Here is a 16,973-nt window from a genome sequence, read left to right as displayed (position 1 = left end):
CTTTGTTCTTCAAATATTCTCACCCCTTTGATGCCTTTCCACTATGAAAAAAGATGCAAATGTAGGCAAGTAAGCCATGGTCTATGAGATAGCATTACTACTTGACCCCTCAGCTTCATTCCAGGTCTTGCTGTTTATGTTGGGCTTTTTCATCTTATTTTTGTTTTTTTAAATTCCCAAGTCTTTAACTCTTCAGGACCTTGACATGTCCCAGTTCCTTAGCTTGTTGTGTCCTCCTTTATAACCTTTTTATTGTTCTTCCTTTACCTTTTATTGAAATTTCAAACACTGTCCTTTCAGAAAGTACCATTAGCAGTGGATTCTTCATCTTCAGTCTCCATCTTATCCCCTGGTTTGAGTTTCCATGGAGCTATTTTAAGTAGTTCCATGTTGTGTATCTTTGCTCTCTTGGCTATCTCCAACATCAGCATGTAACCAGGGATCCAGGACTTTATGTGTTTTGCTTGTTTGTTTGTTTTTATTGATCTATACAAAGTAGGATAGAGTAAGTAATACCCTGATAAGGTAAGTAACTAGTAATACTAGTAAATGGAGAAGTAATAGTGCTATCCATACACTCTTGGAGGTGATGTATCATCTTTTAGTAACCCTTTCCTTTTATAGGATTAAAAAAAAAAGAATAGTGCACGTATGTGATACTTCAGTGGGAAGGGAACACTCATAATGCGAAGCTCCTCGTTGTGGAACTGTGTCCAGCAGTACTTGCTAGACTTTTTGAAATAATGAAAAATGTGGTTGGAATTCCATTAGACTAAATTGTCCCTTAGTGATTTACTTACTGTGTTCTCAGCTTGCCAAGCAAAAGATCTTAGCACGTGGTATTACACTCTTGACCCTCTGAACCATTAGTCTTTCAAAGCTTCTCTTATACCATAGATTTCTATTTGTTTCTTGCTCATCGGATTTCAGCAAAGTACTCTGACCTACCAGATCCTAACTATTGCCCTATGACCTTTGCAGTTCACAGTTAGTTGCGTGTGTGTGTGTGTGTGTGTGTGTGTGTGTGTGTGTGTGTGTGTGTGTGTGTTCCTTCTTTAGGCTGGGTGCTTTCAGCATTGTTGTTCTCTTGCTCTCTACACCTGATTCCTCTCCCTTTTTTTAGTGAACCAGTTGTGAAATTATTGATATGAAAACTCTCCTCTATACCTAGAACTAGTTGTCTCTTAGTGCTATTTACACCAGGTTCATGGTGTTTCCATGTCTGTGGTTGATCTGCCCTTCAGTAATTTTCTGGAACCCTGTAGAAGATAAGAACCTATAATATTCTGTCCACTGGGTACTCTTTTCCATGTGACCTTTTTAAAATTGCACCATCTCCAAGCAGAATGAGCAGTGAGTAACTATGAACATATGTATAAACAGGTTACAGAGTGAAAGTCAGTACTCTGGACAAATGGTGACTAGGAAAACACTTCAAAAAGGGGAAAACACACAATAGCAGCACCAGGTGTGCAGTGCTCTTGATAGCCTAATGCCATTTAAGATCCTTGTGCAGAGCTTGGTACAGACATTTCCACGTGTTTATTTGCATTATTTGAACATTTAGACATTATTTGCAAAAGATACTGCTCTTAAACATAGAGTTCTGGGAGACGTCTTGAACTATATGATAAATGGCATAAGGTTTAGCACACACATGGGATCTTGACTGTACTAAGCAAAGCATCTGTTCCTTCAAAAGTATTTAAAATAGTTTACATGTTGTAAATACTGGGTCAGGGAAGTCTTTCATATACTTTTGACTAGTTGAATTAAACCTTTTCCAATTCAGAGTGTTTTAACCTCACTCAGATAATGTGATATCCAACCTCTCTTGGAAACATGAGGGTTTTTATTTTGTTGTGTTTGATTTTTGTTGTTTTGTGAGACCGGGCTGAAGATCACTTACCATGAATTCTTTGTTTGTTTTAGAAATGTGGATAGTGGTAAATGAGATACGGTAGATCGAAAGGCTAAGAACTGATGCAGTTCTACAGTTGCATCTATCTATTTCATCAAAGCTTAAGAGTAGAAGTATCAAACATATACCAAAGGAAATTTTATCAGTATATTTGACTCACAGCAAAAATCACAAAAACATTATTTAAATTATGTCCAGAAAAAATTTTAAATAAGACGAAAAGGCAAGACTGTTAAGGAATGCTTAAAAATGTGAAAACAAAATATTGTATTATAAAATAGAGTAAATTGAGAAGAAACTGGTCCATTCAAGCAGAATATGCTGCAAGACTATAAGTAAATTCATAGACTATTTATATGAGAGTATTTTTCATTTAAAAAATTTATGGGTTCAAATTCATATGAAAATTAATATATGATAAAATATATTTTAAGTCAGTAGAAAAAGGACATTTTTATGTCAAAAGACAAGGAATGAATTTTTCACCAAAGTTTTATTATGGAGTTGGCTGGCTATTTAGGTGAACTAAGTCTACCACAAGATCTCCACAGCAATCTTTATCCCAAAATTAATTCCACAAGTTTGACGTCTTAAGATTAAAGTCTGTATTTGTAAAAATACTAGTAGAAAACATGGGCATGGGCAAAATATTTTCATAATTTCCCACTAGCAAAGGCTTTCCTGTAAAACTTAACAACACAGAAGCCTTAACCAAAAAGGTTAACAGATTAGCTACATGAACATCAAAAACAAGTAAGCCAGAGATGAAGAATCATACGTAAAATTGAAATAATTAATAAATTGAGGACGATATTTGTATTACACGTGGCCATAGATATACTGGCTTGATATAGAATGTAGCAAATTAGTAAGAAAAAAAGTCAGTCAGGTAAAAGCAAATTCTTTTTTACCCTTGTGCATATCAGCATTTTTTTGTTTTGTTTTTTTATTATTTTATTTTTTACATTCCAAGTAAAAGCAAATTTTAAGCCAAGATTATGTATTATTTCCCTGATAGAAATGTGGCAAGAAGGTTTGAACTCTCAGCCAAAGCAAGCCCTCCTTCCTTAAATGTTCTGTCACCACTAGAAGACAAGTAGTTAATACAGAGATGGGGGACAGAGGGTCCTTGCCTATGTCTCCCTCTTCACAGAATCCCTGACCCTCTTCAACTTCTCCCGTGCCATAAAGCAAGGACAAGCTATTTTTTTAGTGTCTCTCAAATGGGTTTCTCCTCTTGTGTCTGTTGGTTTGCAGGAAGGGGATTATCCAGTCTCTGTAGGTTTAGGGAATCCATCTCTTTTCTAGTATGAATCCTGGACCATAGATCAGGGATTGACAAGTGTGCTGGCTAGTTTTATGTCAACTTGATACATCTGGAGGCATCTGAGAGAAGGGAACGTGAATTAAGAAATTATCTCCAAAAGGTCAGGCTGTCAGCAGACAACTAGAGTGCATGTTCTTAATTAATGATCCTTGGGGGAAGACCCAGTCTGGGATGATGCTCCTGGGTTCTGTAAGAAAGCAGCACCTCTTCATGGCTTCTGCAGCAGCTCCTGCCTCCCGGTTCCTGCCTTGTTTGAGTTCCTGTCCTGACTTCTGTTGATGATAAACAGCAATAAAGAATCATAAGCCAAATAAACACTTTCCTCCCCAAGTAGGTTTGGTCACGTTTCATCTCAGCAATAGTAATCCTAACGAGGAAAGCAAGCTTTCTGTAAAAGGCTGAGAATAAAGGTCACTGGCTTCACAAGCTTTCTTGTGGTCCCTGCTACCTATTTGCCCCCACGTTGTTCTTTTCCCCTCTCCCATCTTTCTTTTCTTATCTTTTGAATGCAAACCATTGAAATTTTTTGTTTATTTGTTTTTAATTCTTAGCAGTGCATAGTTTGCTGAGCACTGTTCTGGGGGATTCTTTCAGACATTGAACCAGATACCTTCATTTCATCTCTACTCTGTACTTTCATTTGCAGAGATTTAAGCCTCTGATTCCTGACCCTTTTCAATTTTGTAGCTAAACTAGATGGCTTTTTTGAAGGTTCCTCTTGCTACAGTGTTCTCTACTTCCTGGAAACTTGAGATTTAGCTTTCATGAGTGTCTTAGTCCTTTCTATTGCTGTGATAAAACACCATGACCAGAAGCTGCTTGGGGAGAAAAATTCTTTATTATTATTATTATTATTATTATTATTATTATTATTATTATTATTAAAGATTGTTTCTAATTTAAATAAAATCTAAAAATAAAGGAAAAGATCAACTATAGTTTCACATCACAGCCCATCATTGAAGCAATCTGGAGGCAGGAGCTGATGCAGAGGTCATGAAGGAGTGTTGCGTACTGACTTGTCCCTGATGGCTTGCTCAGCCTGCTTTTTATATATATTTTATTGAACTTTTTACACATATTACTCTCAGTTCTCTTTCCCTCCTCTCCTCCCACTGTCCCCCAGCCCTCCCAACCCCCCATTCCACACCATCTCCCTTCCCCTCCCCAGGGAAGGTAAGGCCTTCCATGAGGGATTTTCAGAGTCTGTCATATAATCCTGGTCAGCCTGCTTTTTAAAGTACCCAGGATCACCGTCCACAGTGATTGGGGCCCTCCCATATCAATCATCAATCAAGAAAATGCCCTACAGGCCTCCCTACAAGGCAATTCTATGAACTATGAATACTTTTTGTTTTTAAATTAAGATTGCTTCTTTGTAGCTTGTGTTAACTTGACATAAAAACTAGCTCGAACACCAGGTCCGCAAGGGAAATAGCTGCTCCTCCATTTCCCAAATATCTACTTTTTTTTTTTTGAGTCATTTTTATCCCTGCTCTCTTTTTCACCCAAAATTCCCTGGGATTTGAGGAGGGCGTGGAGATAAATGCATGTATTTAATCTACTAAATTTAACCAGAAGTTCCCCCCAAATCCAATTTGGTTGGTTTTATTTTTACTACTTTCTTTGATAGTTGTTGGGTTAATTTTGCATTTGTTCTCCACGTGCTTACTTGTTATGCCAGATGTTCAAGAAGATGTCCTTGGGGAAGAAAAATGAGGGGATTTAAAATGTAATGTTCTTAAAATGTTCACAATGGTTCAGTGTGTGAGATCGCAAGGAGGCTGGGCTGTTTCTAACCACCAGATTCACATAATAGAAATTCGGCTTCACCCTTATTTGTGTAAACCATCAGGAGCATTTTTAGATGTTTGTAATAAACTTTGTGGCTTATTGTTTAAAATTGAATTTAAGGTAGTAAATCAAAGTGCTTGGTGGTGTGCCTCTGGCAGCAGGGAGAGTCTTGCGCAGGATCTCGGAGGGTTGATCAAAGGCTGATGCTGAACTTTGTGTGTGTGTGTGTGTGTGTGTAGTTGTTTGGCCCTTTAATCTGGTGGTGTTTCCAGTTCTGTTCCAAATGCAGTGCTGTACACGCTCTCCCCGACTCATGTCATCTTGGCAGTAACTGGCACTGCGTTTGCCAAGTGGCTCCTGTTCAGGCATAAGACTGCCTTTGCCATCAAGTGTATATGAGGTATGAACAATGCCTGTCAGAAACTGGGCATCTTTCAAGTTCTCATTCATGCCACATTTGTTCTGACAATGAACTGGAAATTGAAAATGAAAAAACAAAAGTAACTGAAAGGTGACTGCTAGTCTTTTCTGCCCAGGTTCACCTTTCCTTGCCAGTGAAGATGGTGTGCTTGGTGGAGTGATTGTTCTCCGGTCCTGCAGATGTTCTTCAGAGTCTGACTCCTCCCCAAATAAGCAGACACTTCTGGGTAAGTGGAGTATCCATCTATTGGGATGCGTCTTTTTTTTTTAAGATGTGAAAAGACTTATGTCCTTACATCAGCAATTTATACTTTTGATGTCTATCATATCCCACTGCTTGCACTATTGTCTTTCTGTAGAAGAATTTACAAAACATTGCTTTATTTTTAAGACTATGCTTAAAGCGTGTTTTTAAATGAGCTTCAGTAAAGTCTTATAGCATGTCTCACTGTTCTGTCTTATTCCATGAAACATTAGAGGTGACCCATGGCAGTACATATAATAACACGGAAACAGGATTCTTTCTGTTCCCCTTCCTCTTAAGGAAGAAAACTATGTGAAGAGCTATTGGAATAGACCTCAGTCCTGGTTCCCTGGCTGATTAGCTTTGCTACTGTCGTGTAGCACTTTGCTGTCCTCTGGCACTTCCTCATCTGTAAAATGAGATGCTTGCCACACTTTCCTCTTAAAACTGTTTTCCAGATGGGTTGGTGAATGATTTTTTTTTTTGCAGATTGCAGCATCCAGATGTGTAGTCTTGAGTCTAGCCAAGAAGGTCTAGCTTCATACCTGTGGGATGAATCCTCCTCTCTCCCATCTATCAAGACTGGTGGGTTTGCCATGGCCCACGGGGTGCTTTGTATTCAATTTATCTAAATAGAAGCTTCTTTTAAAATATGTGTAGCAGGGACTCTAGGTGTGTCTTTTAAATTAATTTTTAAAGTATACATATATCCAGAAAACACAAATTATAACTGTGCTTTCTTGATGAATTATTCCCAAGTGAGCCTACCTAATGCAATCTGTACTCAGATTTAAAAGGTTGAACTTTATAGCCACTCCAAAGGTCCCTGCGATCCCCCGGTCTCTGTCTTCATCTGAGTTATCCACTATCCTGACTACTAACACAAGAATTTTATACAAATGGAATCTATAGATTATATACTATCATATGTGGCCTTCAGTGAACTCTGGCCATAGTTTGTCTAAAGAACTTCATTGGTGGCAAATGTCTTTGGGTAGCTCTGTTAGTCTTTAGTTCCCATCTGGACATCTTGGTTCTCATTTTTGGGACCCCTGGGACAATTGTCACTAGTATTGTGAACTGTGGTCTCTTTTTTTCTCCTTGGATTTTTGTTTGTTTATTTTTTTTTTCAAGACAGGGTTTCTCTGTGGAGCTCAGACTGTCTTGGAACTCCCTCTGTAGACCAGGCTGTCTATGAACTCAGAGATCCCCTTCTGCCTCCTGAGTGCTAGGATTAAAGGTGTGTGCCTTGCGAACTGTGGGCTTTCACCCTTCATCCCCTCCCTGCAGCCTTCCCCAGTTCAGGCTTCCCTTTTCTATCAGCTCATAGACAGTTCACACCTCCTGTTTATTCTCGTTTTCTGTGTAACACACCTGCAACTGGGTTGATAACCTAACCATGGCTCTAAGTCATGGCTGTAAAAAAGAAGACAATGGCCTGAAACAAAAAAAGGCAAGGATGAAAATGTGTCCAAAAGAACTAGGTCAACCCCAGGATCAGAGTGGCCTAAATAAGAGTGGTAGATGTTTTGTGACTAATTTACTGCATGTTTAAACTGAAGGTTCACTATCTTTCTAAAATGTGCTGAAATAAGACCAGAATATGTATCTCTTATCATTATTTTTTTGTTGTCTAGGCTAGCTTCAAATTCTCTATCCTTGTATGTCAGCTTCTCCATTGCTGGAATTACAAGTGTATTCTACCATGTCTGGCTTTTACTTTTGATTGACATATAAGTATACACACAACTAGTATACAATGTGATGTTTCATGTTTTTCTGTGCATTGTATATTGATCAAATCTGACTAGCTAGAATTATCTGTCACTTAAGCTTATTATTTCTTTGTTCACAGAACATCTAAAATACTCTCTCGCAGCTACTTTGAAATATATAGTATATTATGGGTAACTATATTCACTCTGGTGGGCAACAGAACTTGTTCCTGCTATCCACCTATAATATGTGTCCCTAAGCGCCAACCACACTCTTCTCCCCAGACTTAGGAAGCATTTAAACCACTCTCAGTTTCTATGGAGTCAGCGTTTTCAGATTTTGTCTATCTTATGCTCACTTTTACCATTTAATTGAGGAAACACCCCCCACACACACACACACCTGGGTTACTTTGGGGGTGCAAAAGTTTAGAGGGCATGCTCAAGTATCATTTTCAACTTACTCTTTATTACCTATACTCATTGCCAATGTCCCAAGTCCTTGTCTTTTGAATAGCATTTTCAAGGGGACATCCTCTCCCTGCCCCCAGTAACTTGACCTCACTATTGCATTTTTCTTGGAAATTCACTGTCCTGGTAACCAATTTTTAATTCCTTGCTCAACTGTGAATTCTCTAGAAGAGTTTTCTCCAAAGTATTTATTTGCTCTGCTGGTACCATGCAGTTTACATCTTTCTGACACTTAACAGGAGACTCTGTCAGATACTAACATGCTTTCCGCACTTTCTAGGATGGGAATTTTTTCCCTCCAGTTATTTAATAAATAACTGGATAAGTCATAGGTCATTGAGAACCAGAGAGGGGGCTAGGATTTGATACATCTTTGTATAGAATAGAGCATTCTTCTTCTGAAAGGCATTCCTCACATTGTAAGCAAGTGGGGCAGCTACTGTGTCACTCAAATTTGTGGCCATGAGCCGGGTGTTGGTGGCGCACACCTTTAATCCCAGCACTTGGGAGACAGAGGCAGGTGAATCTCTGTGAGTTCAAGTCCAGCCTGGTCTACAGAGCGAGTTCCAGGACAGCCTGCAAAACAATACAGAGAAACTCTGTCTCGAAAAAAAAAAATTTGTGGCCATGTCCATAATAGGCTTCCAGGAATTCTTAGATACATGAATTTAAGTGTCAAATATAGTTTTTGTATTACCTTAGCAGAACTCTCTCTTTCTCCACCCCCCAACACGTGAACATGGATGTGATTGCAGATGTGTACTATGTGAAGATCAGAAAGCAGTGTCAGGAGTCCTCTCCTTCCTCCTTATTTGACATGGCTTGTCTTGTTCTTCATATTGCTTCATACTCCAGGCTAGCTACCCTATGAGCATCTCATAATTTCTCCTGTGTCTTCTTCCCATCACTCCTTAGGGAATTGACTGCATCTTGCTTTTATGTGGATTCTGGGAATTGAAACTCAGTAGCAAGCGCTTTACCCACTGAGCCATTTCTCTAGTCCCAGAGCTAATCTTTTTTGAACTGAGTACTGTCCAGCAAAATGAAATGTCACATAAAATATCCTTATATGTTTTAAAAAGCAGACACCATAGGTTGAAAATTTGGCTAATGAGTGTCCAGGAACAAGATTTAGAGATAGTTTAAATGGCTCCCAGAAGACAGTTTCTGTATCCAGTCATGTATAGGGACAGTGTGGCCACAAACATGTTTGCAACACTTGCCTGCCATGTCCCACTCCTCAGATCAAGAGATGCTGACAAATCCCAGCCTACAAACTCCACATTTAACACAAAGCAAATTTTTGTTCCTGAATGAGACAGCTGAAAAGAATTAATTTTCTATATGCTTTTAGAGGGAGGGAAAAGGCCAATACATTTTTACCTGCTAAAGTATAATCGCATGTTTCCCAGGCCTTGTAGGAGTGCTTTCTTAAGCCTGATGGACATAGTATGGCTAAGAAATGTGCAAACAGAGGTTGGCAAGATGGGTCAGCAGTTAAAAGCACTGGCTGCTTTTTCAGAGATCTTGGGTTTGATAGCCAGCACCCACATGGTGGTTCAGTGTCCTGTTGGCTCCCTGGACACCAGACATGCACATGGTGAACATACATACTTGTAGGCAAAATGCCCATACATGTTAAAATAAAACAATATTTTAAAATGTGCAAACAAAGGCATGTCAGGCTCTCCAGTGGGAACAGTGAGTATGTTGCTTTTTAAACCTTGTGAGTGAGGGGTAATTAGCAAATATGCAACCATGAACAACCAATCCTGCTATGTGGGACATTTCCTTCTTTGTATTCCATATCTCATGTCTTGATCGGAGTCTATGAAGTTAAAGATTTTCTCCCATAAGTGTTCATTGGGTGAGACAGGCCAGTGTGCAATAGGATCCCTATATTTCAGGAAAATCTTAAGCAACCCAGAATCGATGTATATATTTGGCAATCACCTTTGGTTCAAGGCTCTGTTGTATTCCTTCATATTAGACGGGATTTCAGACTCGCATTCACCTATGAGCAAACATGGTGATTGTTACTTTGCCGTTAGGTTAATCCCACTTTACTTAGAAAAAAACTCTTGTTCTTTCTATCTGGAAATGTGTTTATGTTGCTGATAATTAAGTTTTGAGTATGATGCACTTCCATTTCTCTGGCTACCCCTTTACCCACCTGTAGTGGTTTTCATCTTTTACTGTGCAATGTTTCATATATGTTTTAAAGAAGGACATAATAAATTTGTGAGTTATAAAGGGTAATAATAAAATGAACACCTGTGGGCCTTACACCCAGCCCAAGAAATTGCCCATTACCCATATCTTTGAAAGCCCCATGTGGGCCTCTCTGATGTTATGGCCTTCTTTTCCTGAACCTTTATTTCACAGTTACCTTCAGATTTTTCTTAAACCCTTTTCATATTTCTATGTACCCAAAAGGTATGTTGTGTGCTAGTGCTTGATCTTGAGCTTTTATGAGAATTTCTTTGGTCTCTTTCCTAGCTAACTGAAAGGATAATGAATTCCTTTATCATTTTCAGCTTAACTCTATCAAATCAAACTGCTGTGCAGTTGCCAATTAGAACTGCTGTGTGATGCCTCCCTCTGCCACTCTACTTCCAGAACACAGTTCTTTATTGAATACTTTTTGTTGTGTTGTTGCTTCTGTTACCAAAACATGCTGTAGTTTTTATTATTATTATTATTATCATTATTATTATTAAATATTGCATTGACTTGATGTTTCCTGGAACATTCAAAAGATAAAATGTTGTTTTATTGCAACTTTAAATTCCTCCAGACTTTTGGTTTTCCTGGCTAAACATTTGGCAAGCCTATAAATGAATGTGTTCAAAGGAGCTTTCTTCTGGGGCACCGGCAACATCACTTCTTTTCTTTACATGGTGCTGGCCTCTGTGAGCACCTATGACAAGGCACTTCTGGGAGGTATTCATGGCTGATAAACTGACTGGCAAAGAGAAAGCAAATTTGCATCTAGGACAGGAGAAGAAGAGTGGCCCTGTGGATATTTGTCTGAGGTTGCTGAGTTGCCTGCAAAGCGCAATTAAAACTTTCCTTTCCATGAGGATCTCTGCGATCTCCCATGGTGGGAAGCTCATTTCTTTTGTGCCACAATAGTGTTTTGGAAGTGTTCCATCTCTATTGCTGTCTTGAAAGATGGGTTGACATTTTAATTCTTATTGAAGGTCAGGAGGAAGCACACAGATATAATATTTAAACGTTTTAGCAACTGAGAGTAGCATTAGCAAATTAGGGTAGTGCTCTGTTATTTGTGTTTTTGGAAATATTTTTAGATACTCTTTATAAAAGAACATTTCTTTCTTTAAATGTCACTAACACATTCCTTTAAAACTAGGAATAGACTTTTTGGCTATCATTTTCTTCTCTTTTATGAGAAATATAGTTCTAGCTATTATCTAGCCAGAAGTTTTGTTTTGTTTTATTGTTTGGTTTAGTTTTCTCTCTAAAAATAGGAAGATTTCTGGGTCAAATTTTGGCAGTTATGTACTTCTTGTGGTAGCTCTTCTAAAACTCAGAAAGCAATTTTGGCAATTTTTATAGTCAACTTTGGTCTGTTTCAAGGGTAGTAGGTGTCACTGGACCATGAGATAAATCCTAAAAGAAAAGGGAATTGAATGAATAAAATCACATCTCCATTAACTTAGCTTTACTGAATGCCTTTCTGTTTGGTTGAGATCACCCACATCTTAGTCAGCGGCCCCGACCACAGCAGTGTCTAATGGAATAAGAGGATAAAATAGGAAGAGAATAAAAATGTCCTTAGAGCTTGTATTTCTGTTTGACATGTATCCCTTACTTTTTAGTAAAGTCAGCATCTTTTTAATATTTAACAAAGCAGAATGAGCACTGGAAAGAGGGAATGTTTGTCTCCTCAACTTGGTGTAAGTGACATTCTATGGAACTCAGCCTCCGTTGCTACCCAGACAGTTTACTAGTGAAAGTTTGGCAGGGAAGCATGCCAGCTCGGCTACCTCATGGGCATAATGAGACATGCTTTGTATGATTCGTACAGACTGTGTCAGGACAGTGAAGCATTTTTGTATATTATTGTTTTACAAATGTAAGCCACCTACTGGGTTAAGAAGTACTTAACAGCCAGGAGCAGGTAAGAGGAAGCTGTTGTATTTAAAGTTCTCATCCTTCCCATTGAAAAGGGAAGTTTTCTTCATTTAGTAAGTAGTTACTTATATGGTGTCCAGAGTTTCTTTAGAATGCCACTCCACTCAAGGAAGGCTAAGGAGCAGCAGCTGATTTGGCAACTGCCCAGCCAAGACTGCTCTGAGTTTAGGATTCCGTGTTCCTCTAGAGAACTCTGGGATGGAAAGCCAAGTGAAGAGGTTTTAAATGGTCACAGGAGCCAGGGCAGCTGGGGATTGTTAACAACATTGGTAAGAATGTATGTGAGTATGTGTGTATGTGTCTGTCGGTCTATCTGTCTGTGTCTGTCTGTCTGCATATGTGTTTCTCTGTGTGTATGCTTATGTGTATCTATGTGCCTGTGTATCTGTGTATGTATTTTTAGTGGGGAGGCCAACTGCTTTTTTTTTCTGTTTAGAAGGAGAATTCATTTGAATGGAAATACCTTATTCACAGCCTGGTAAGGGCACTTTATTTTATAAAATGTAATGTAATTAGGATGGTTTGTGGATGATGGAGAAAGAGAAAGAGGTGTCCTGGGAGAAACATCATTCAGTGGGTAATTTGTAGCTCTAGTAGTAACTAGGGGAAGTAGTGACTTAAATGCTACAGGAAGGTCAAGCTTTGCATTAGGCCTTCAGACTGGTTCATATAGCAGAAGCCACCAAGATTGAAGTAGAGCCTTCCTGAGCATTATTCCATAATGGATCCGCTTGTTCAAAGCATTAAGTAAACAGTACTGTCCCTGTTCTGCCATTAACCTAGCATTAAAACTTTATTACCTATTGATGTATTTGGGTAAGAGATCATTATTGATGTATTTGTGTATGAGATCAGAGGGTTGTTGGATACTCTGGAGCTGTGAGCTGCCTGATGCTGGGAGTAGAACTTGGGTCCTTATCAAGAACAACTGGTGCTTTTAACTGCTGAGCCATCTCTCCAGCCTTTTACCTTACCATTCTTGAGGAGCACACATGTGGCTATTTCATCCCCATCTAAGCCTGGCACAGAAACCTTATCACATTGTGCTCCTTTCCATACCACACTTGACACAATGTGCTGAGAAATCATCTCACAGAGAAGACTACTGTCAAGGCCCTGTGTCCATTTCTCATATGTTAAACCTGTGTAGGAATACTGGGTTCTTAATGTTGGCTGATGGAAATTTTTTCCATGGTGTAGGTATTTCTAGGAACCTTGCAACTCCTTAGGCTTTAGTCTAACAAAAGTAAGGCCTTTTGAATCAATATTGAAGTTATAAATAATCACTGGCTTCTACCAAAGGAAAATAGTCAGTACTGTTAAAGGCCGGGAGCGTCTCTCAATGGCAATAAGTTTGTGTCTGACCACAACAAAGATTGCCATAGTCAGCACTTTCACAGATTCAGGCAAGTCATTCCAGGCTATTCGTTAGTCCTGCATATTGCCCGAATTCACAGTCTCCTACATGTAATAATTGTGCTTGAAAAGATCCGGTACAAGGAAGTAGCATCTCTTATACATTCTGTATAGCTAAAATAATATTAGTGATTTTTAAATGTGGAATAATTAAAGCCTTCAAATCAGGAAGCAGGTCACAGATGTCTAGAAAGCAGTAATGCTAGAAACTATTGCACTTTTACTAAGATATTATTTCTCCATGCAAGTATGTGTGAACAATATTTATACCACTTTTGCTGACTTTTTCATACATTGTTCATTTTGATTAGTCTGTCTTTTAACTCTTACCTCTTCCTCCATCTCTCTGCTCCTTTTCCCACTTAAATTGCTGCATCTCCAATATTCCCCCTTCCATGCCAATGCGTTTTACTGCTCTGCTCCATACCTTAGAGAGTCCTTTCTTCTTTCTCATGGATCGCTTTCTAGTGGCTCTACACACACTCATTCCCATGTAAGTGCATGTATATACACGGTAGAAGGTAGGATCCACAAATTAAAGAGAGTGTGTGTTATTTATGTATTTGAGCCTGAATTACCATACTTTATGGACTTTCCATTTCCCCATAAATTCCATTTTATTTTACAGCTGAATAAATTTCTATTATATATCTGAACCACCGATTTTCTCATTTCTCATGAAAAATTTATTTCTCATTCATCAGTTGATAGACATCTAGGAAGAATGAATTTTCTGCTATTATAAATAGAGTAGTGCCAGGGATTGATTAGAATGGCTTACAGGCTGTGGTTCAGCAATGGCTGTGTACCAACAGAAGACCCAGGAATCCAGTAGTTGTTTAGTCCGTGAAGCTGGATGTCTCAGCTGGTCTTTATTAGTACATGCCAGAATCCCACCAAAGTAGGCTATAATGCTGATGAAAGAATGGACTTGCTAGTGTGAGTGAGAACAAGCATTCAAAGACGCAACCTTCCTTCTTCCATGTACTTTATATAGATTGCCAACAGAATGTGTGGTCCAGATTAAAAGATAGATCTTCCCACCTCAAAGATCTGGATTATTAAGAAAAAAATCCCTTGCAGGTGTGTCCAGATATTTAGGTTTTAGTTAATTTCAGATGTAGTCAAGTGGATAACCAAGAATAGCCATTACATCTGGAAAACACCATCTTGCTACAGTCTTTTGCTACCCCTGGCTCTTTCATTCTTTCTGCCTGCTTTCCCATGATATTCCTTAGCCTTGGGAGGAAGGGATGTGGTATAGAGCACCCGTTAGTCCCTTAGTTCTGCACATTGATCAGTTGTAGGTCTTTATTAATGGCCATCTACTGCAAAGGGATTTTCTGATGAGGGTCTAAAGATGCACTAATCTATTATTTTGTTAATTTTCCTACTTGCTACATGTATTGTAGCACCTAAATCATTATTTCTAGCATTTTTACTGATGTGTGTTTTCTTTTTATAAATTAGTAGTTGTAAGAAATGTATGAGTTTACATATTCCCATCACATGCAAACTATGTAAGTTTATTTCATGCCAGATCTTGGTTTCTAAATGTGTAATTTTTGTGGTCTATTTAGTGCCCTGATTTCTAAAGTTTGGTTTTGAGGACAAGATCTTTTTTTTTAATTGGAAAAATAATTTTCTAAACCTAATCACAGATTTATTTATTATGGTGGGGGGTGTGGGAAGAGGGGAGGGAAAGGGAAATGGGATTGACATGTGAAGCCAGCTATTTAAAATTAAAGTAATAAAAAAGCAATAAAAAATAAATAGGTCCCATAAATTCATCTGTTGCCTTGCCATACTAAATCATTTTTGTATCCTCATTCATCTTTCCCTTTCTCCATACACACTTTCCTCAAATATTTCAGAGGGTATTTAAATTCCTTTACTCCTAATCCATCAGTTTGTATTTCTGAAGAACAAGGGCATTCTTCTAAACAATTTATTTTCACATGTCCACATTTGTCTTATTAGTGTTTATGTAACATCCCCTTGTCACCTCAATCCAGAATACAGTCCAAAATGATGTCCTGCACTTAGTGTCAATGCATTTCTTTCAACAATTCTAAGCTTCCCTTATGATTACTTTGACAGGTTTGAAGCTTTCAGATGAGTTACTGAGTAGAAAGTGTTGCTGTGTCTAGCTGTGTGGTGTTCCCATTCAGATTTCGTTCCATATTTTAAGAGATGTATTTCAGTAGTGATGTGATAAAATAGATGGTCAATACCTTACAGTTTTGGTTGTGCCTTAGTTGTTGAAATTAGCTTTCTCATTTAGTTTAGTTAGAGCTCAAAGGGCTTATTCCACAATGAATTAACATTTTTCACTTTATTTTTAATAAGAAATTTATAAACAAGTACATTGAGACTACAAATAGCATGCTCTTCTTTAAATCTTTACTCACTAGTTCTAGAAAACATGATTTTCAAACTCTTTTGTAAGTTTGTTCTTTGACAGTTTATGCATGTATGTAATGCATTCTGATTACTCCTTCCCCATACCCTTTCTCTTCCCTCCTATCCCTAACCACTACCACATTCTGCCTTTCCACATTCATGGCTTGTTTTGTTTTGTAACCTACTGAGTTTAATCAGAGCCCCCATGACATCAGTTTGAGACAATTCATTGGAAGTTGGCAGGATTGCTGGTGGATAGACAACTAAAGTAAATGACTTCTCTCCCCTAGAATCTATCAGTAGCCAATACTTTAACAGAGGGAGGATGGACTGATCCTCTTGAGACCCCTCCCCATCTATGACTAGCTTTTGACAGTTTTTGTGGAGACCCAATTCAGGTAACCAGCTGATGTGAGTTCATTGTCATAATTTTTATTTGTTTTTCATTTTCTCCTTTACTAAACATAGATTTTTTTTCTCATACAATATAATCTAAATAGTTTTTCCTCCCTCTTACCAGTTTCTCCCCACTTCCCCTCCCATACAGATCCACCCCCTTTCTGTCTCTCATTAGAAAAAATAGTTATCTAAGCGATAACAACAAAACATAACAAAATAAAATATACTAAGATAAAATGAAAACTATCATATTGAAACTGGACAAGCCAAGACAATAGAAAAATAAAAGATCCCTAAGAGAAGGCACAAGAATCAGAGACCCACTTGTTTACACATTCAGGAGTCCCATAAAAGTACTAAACAGAAAGCTATATATAGTGTATATTCAGAGAACCTAGTGCTGTAGTGATAATTTGGTTTATGATTCAACAAATAAAGCTTGCCTGAAGACCAGAGTGCAAAACTAGCCATACTAGTTAGCCATGAGGCCAGGTAGTGGTGGTACACACCTTTAATCCCAGCACTTGGGAGACAAGCACTTAATAGACATCTTCGCTATTTATTCATTGACTCTGCTGCAAGGAAGGAAGAGCTTGTCTCTTCTTATTTCTTTACTTGTTTCCATCAGTATAACTACGTTGGTTCTTAATTTGCTCAGTGATTACAATTTGTCATTGTCACTTTGTTGAGAGCAAATTTGGACAG

The 16,973-nt window shown here is 38.3% G+C and overlaps 1 protein-coding gene across 17 annotated transcripts in view; it reads left to right on the top strand.

Moving 5' to 3' along the window:
- Tasp1 (taspase 1) overlaps nt 1-16,973 on the top strand; it is a 219,382-nt gene that overhangs the window by 172,840 nt on the left and 29,569 nt on the right. For 9 of the 17 annotated variants that reach the window (XR_001196399.3, XM_021226385.2, XM_013112393.3 and 6 more), the window contains 2 exons: nt 5,579-5,689; nt 6,196-6,291. The exons of 2 other annotated variants lie outside the window; for them this stretch is intronic. Coding sequence is in view for 12 of the 15 variants with exons in the window: in XM_021226385.2 (XP_021082044.1) it covers nt 5,579-5,689; nt 6,196-6,291 (207 nt within the window). In the remaining 3 variants the exon portion in view is untranslated. Of the gene's footprint in view, nt 1-5,578; nt 5,690-6,195; nt 6,292-12,237; nt 12,320-12,486; nt 12,529-16,973 lie in introns of those variants that run through there. 6 more of the 17 variants (XR_001196398.3, XM_021226387.2, XM_040746379.1 and 3 more) reach the window with 2 other exon arrangements.

This window comes from Mesocricetus auratus, unplaced genomic scaffold, assembly GCF_017639785.1.
Source record: "Mesocricetus auratus isolate SY011 unplaced genomic scaffold, BCM_Maur_2.0 Super-Scaffold_100004, whole genome shotgun sequence".
NCBI lineage: Eukaryota > Metazoa > Chordata > Mammalia > Rodentia > Cricetidae > Mesocricetus > Mesocricetus auratus.
Note: the sequence above shows the minus strand (reverse complement) of the source record. Positions and strands in the feature narration are given on the sequence as shown.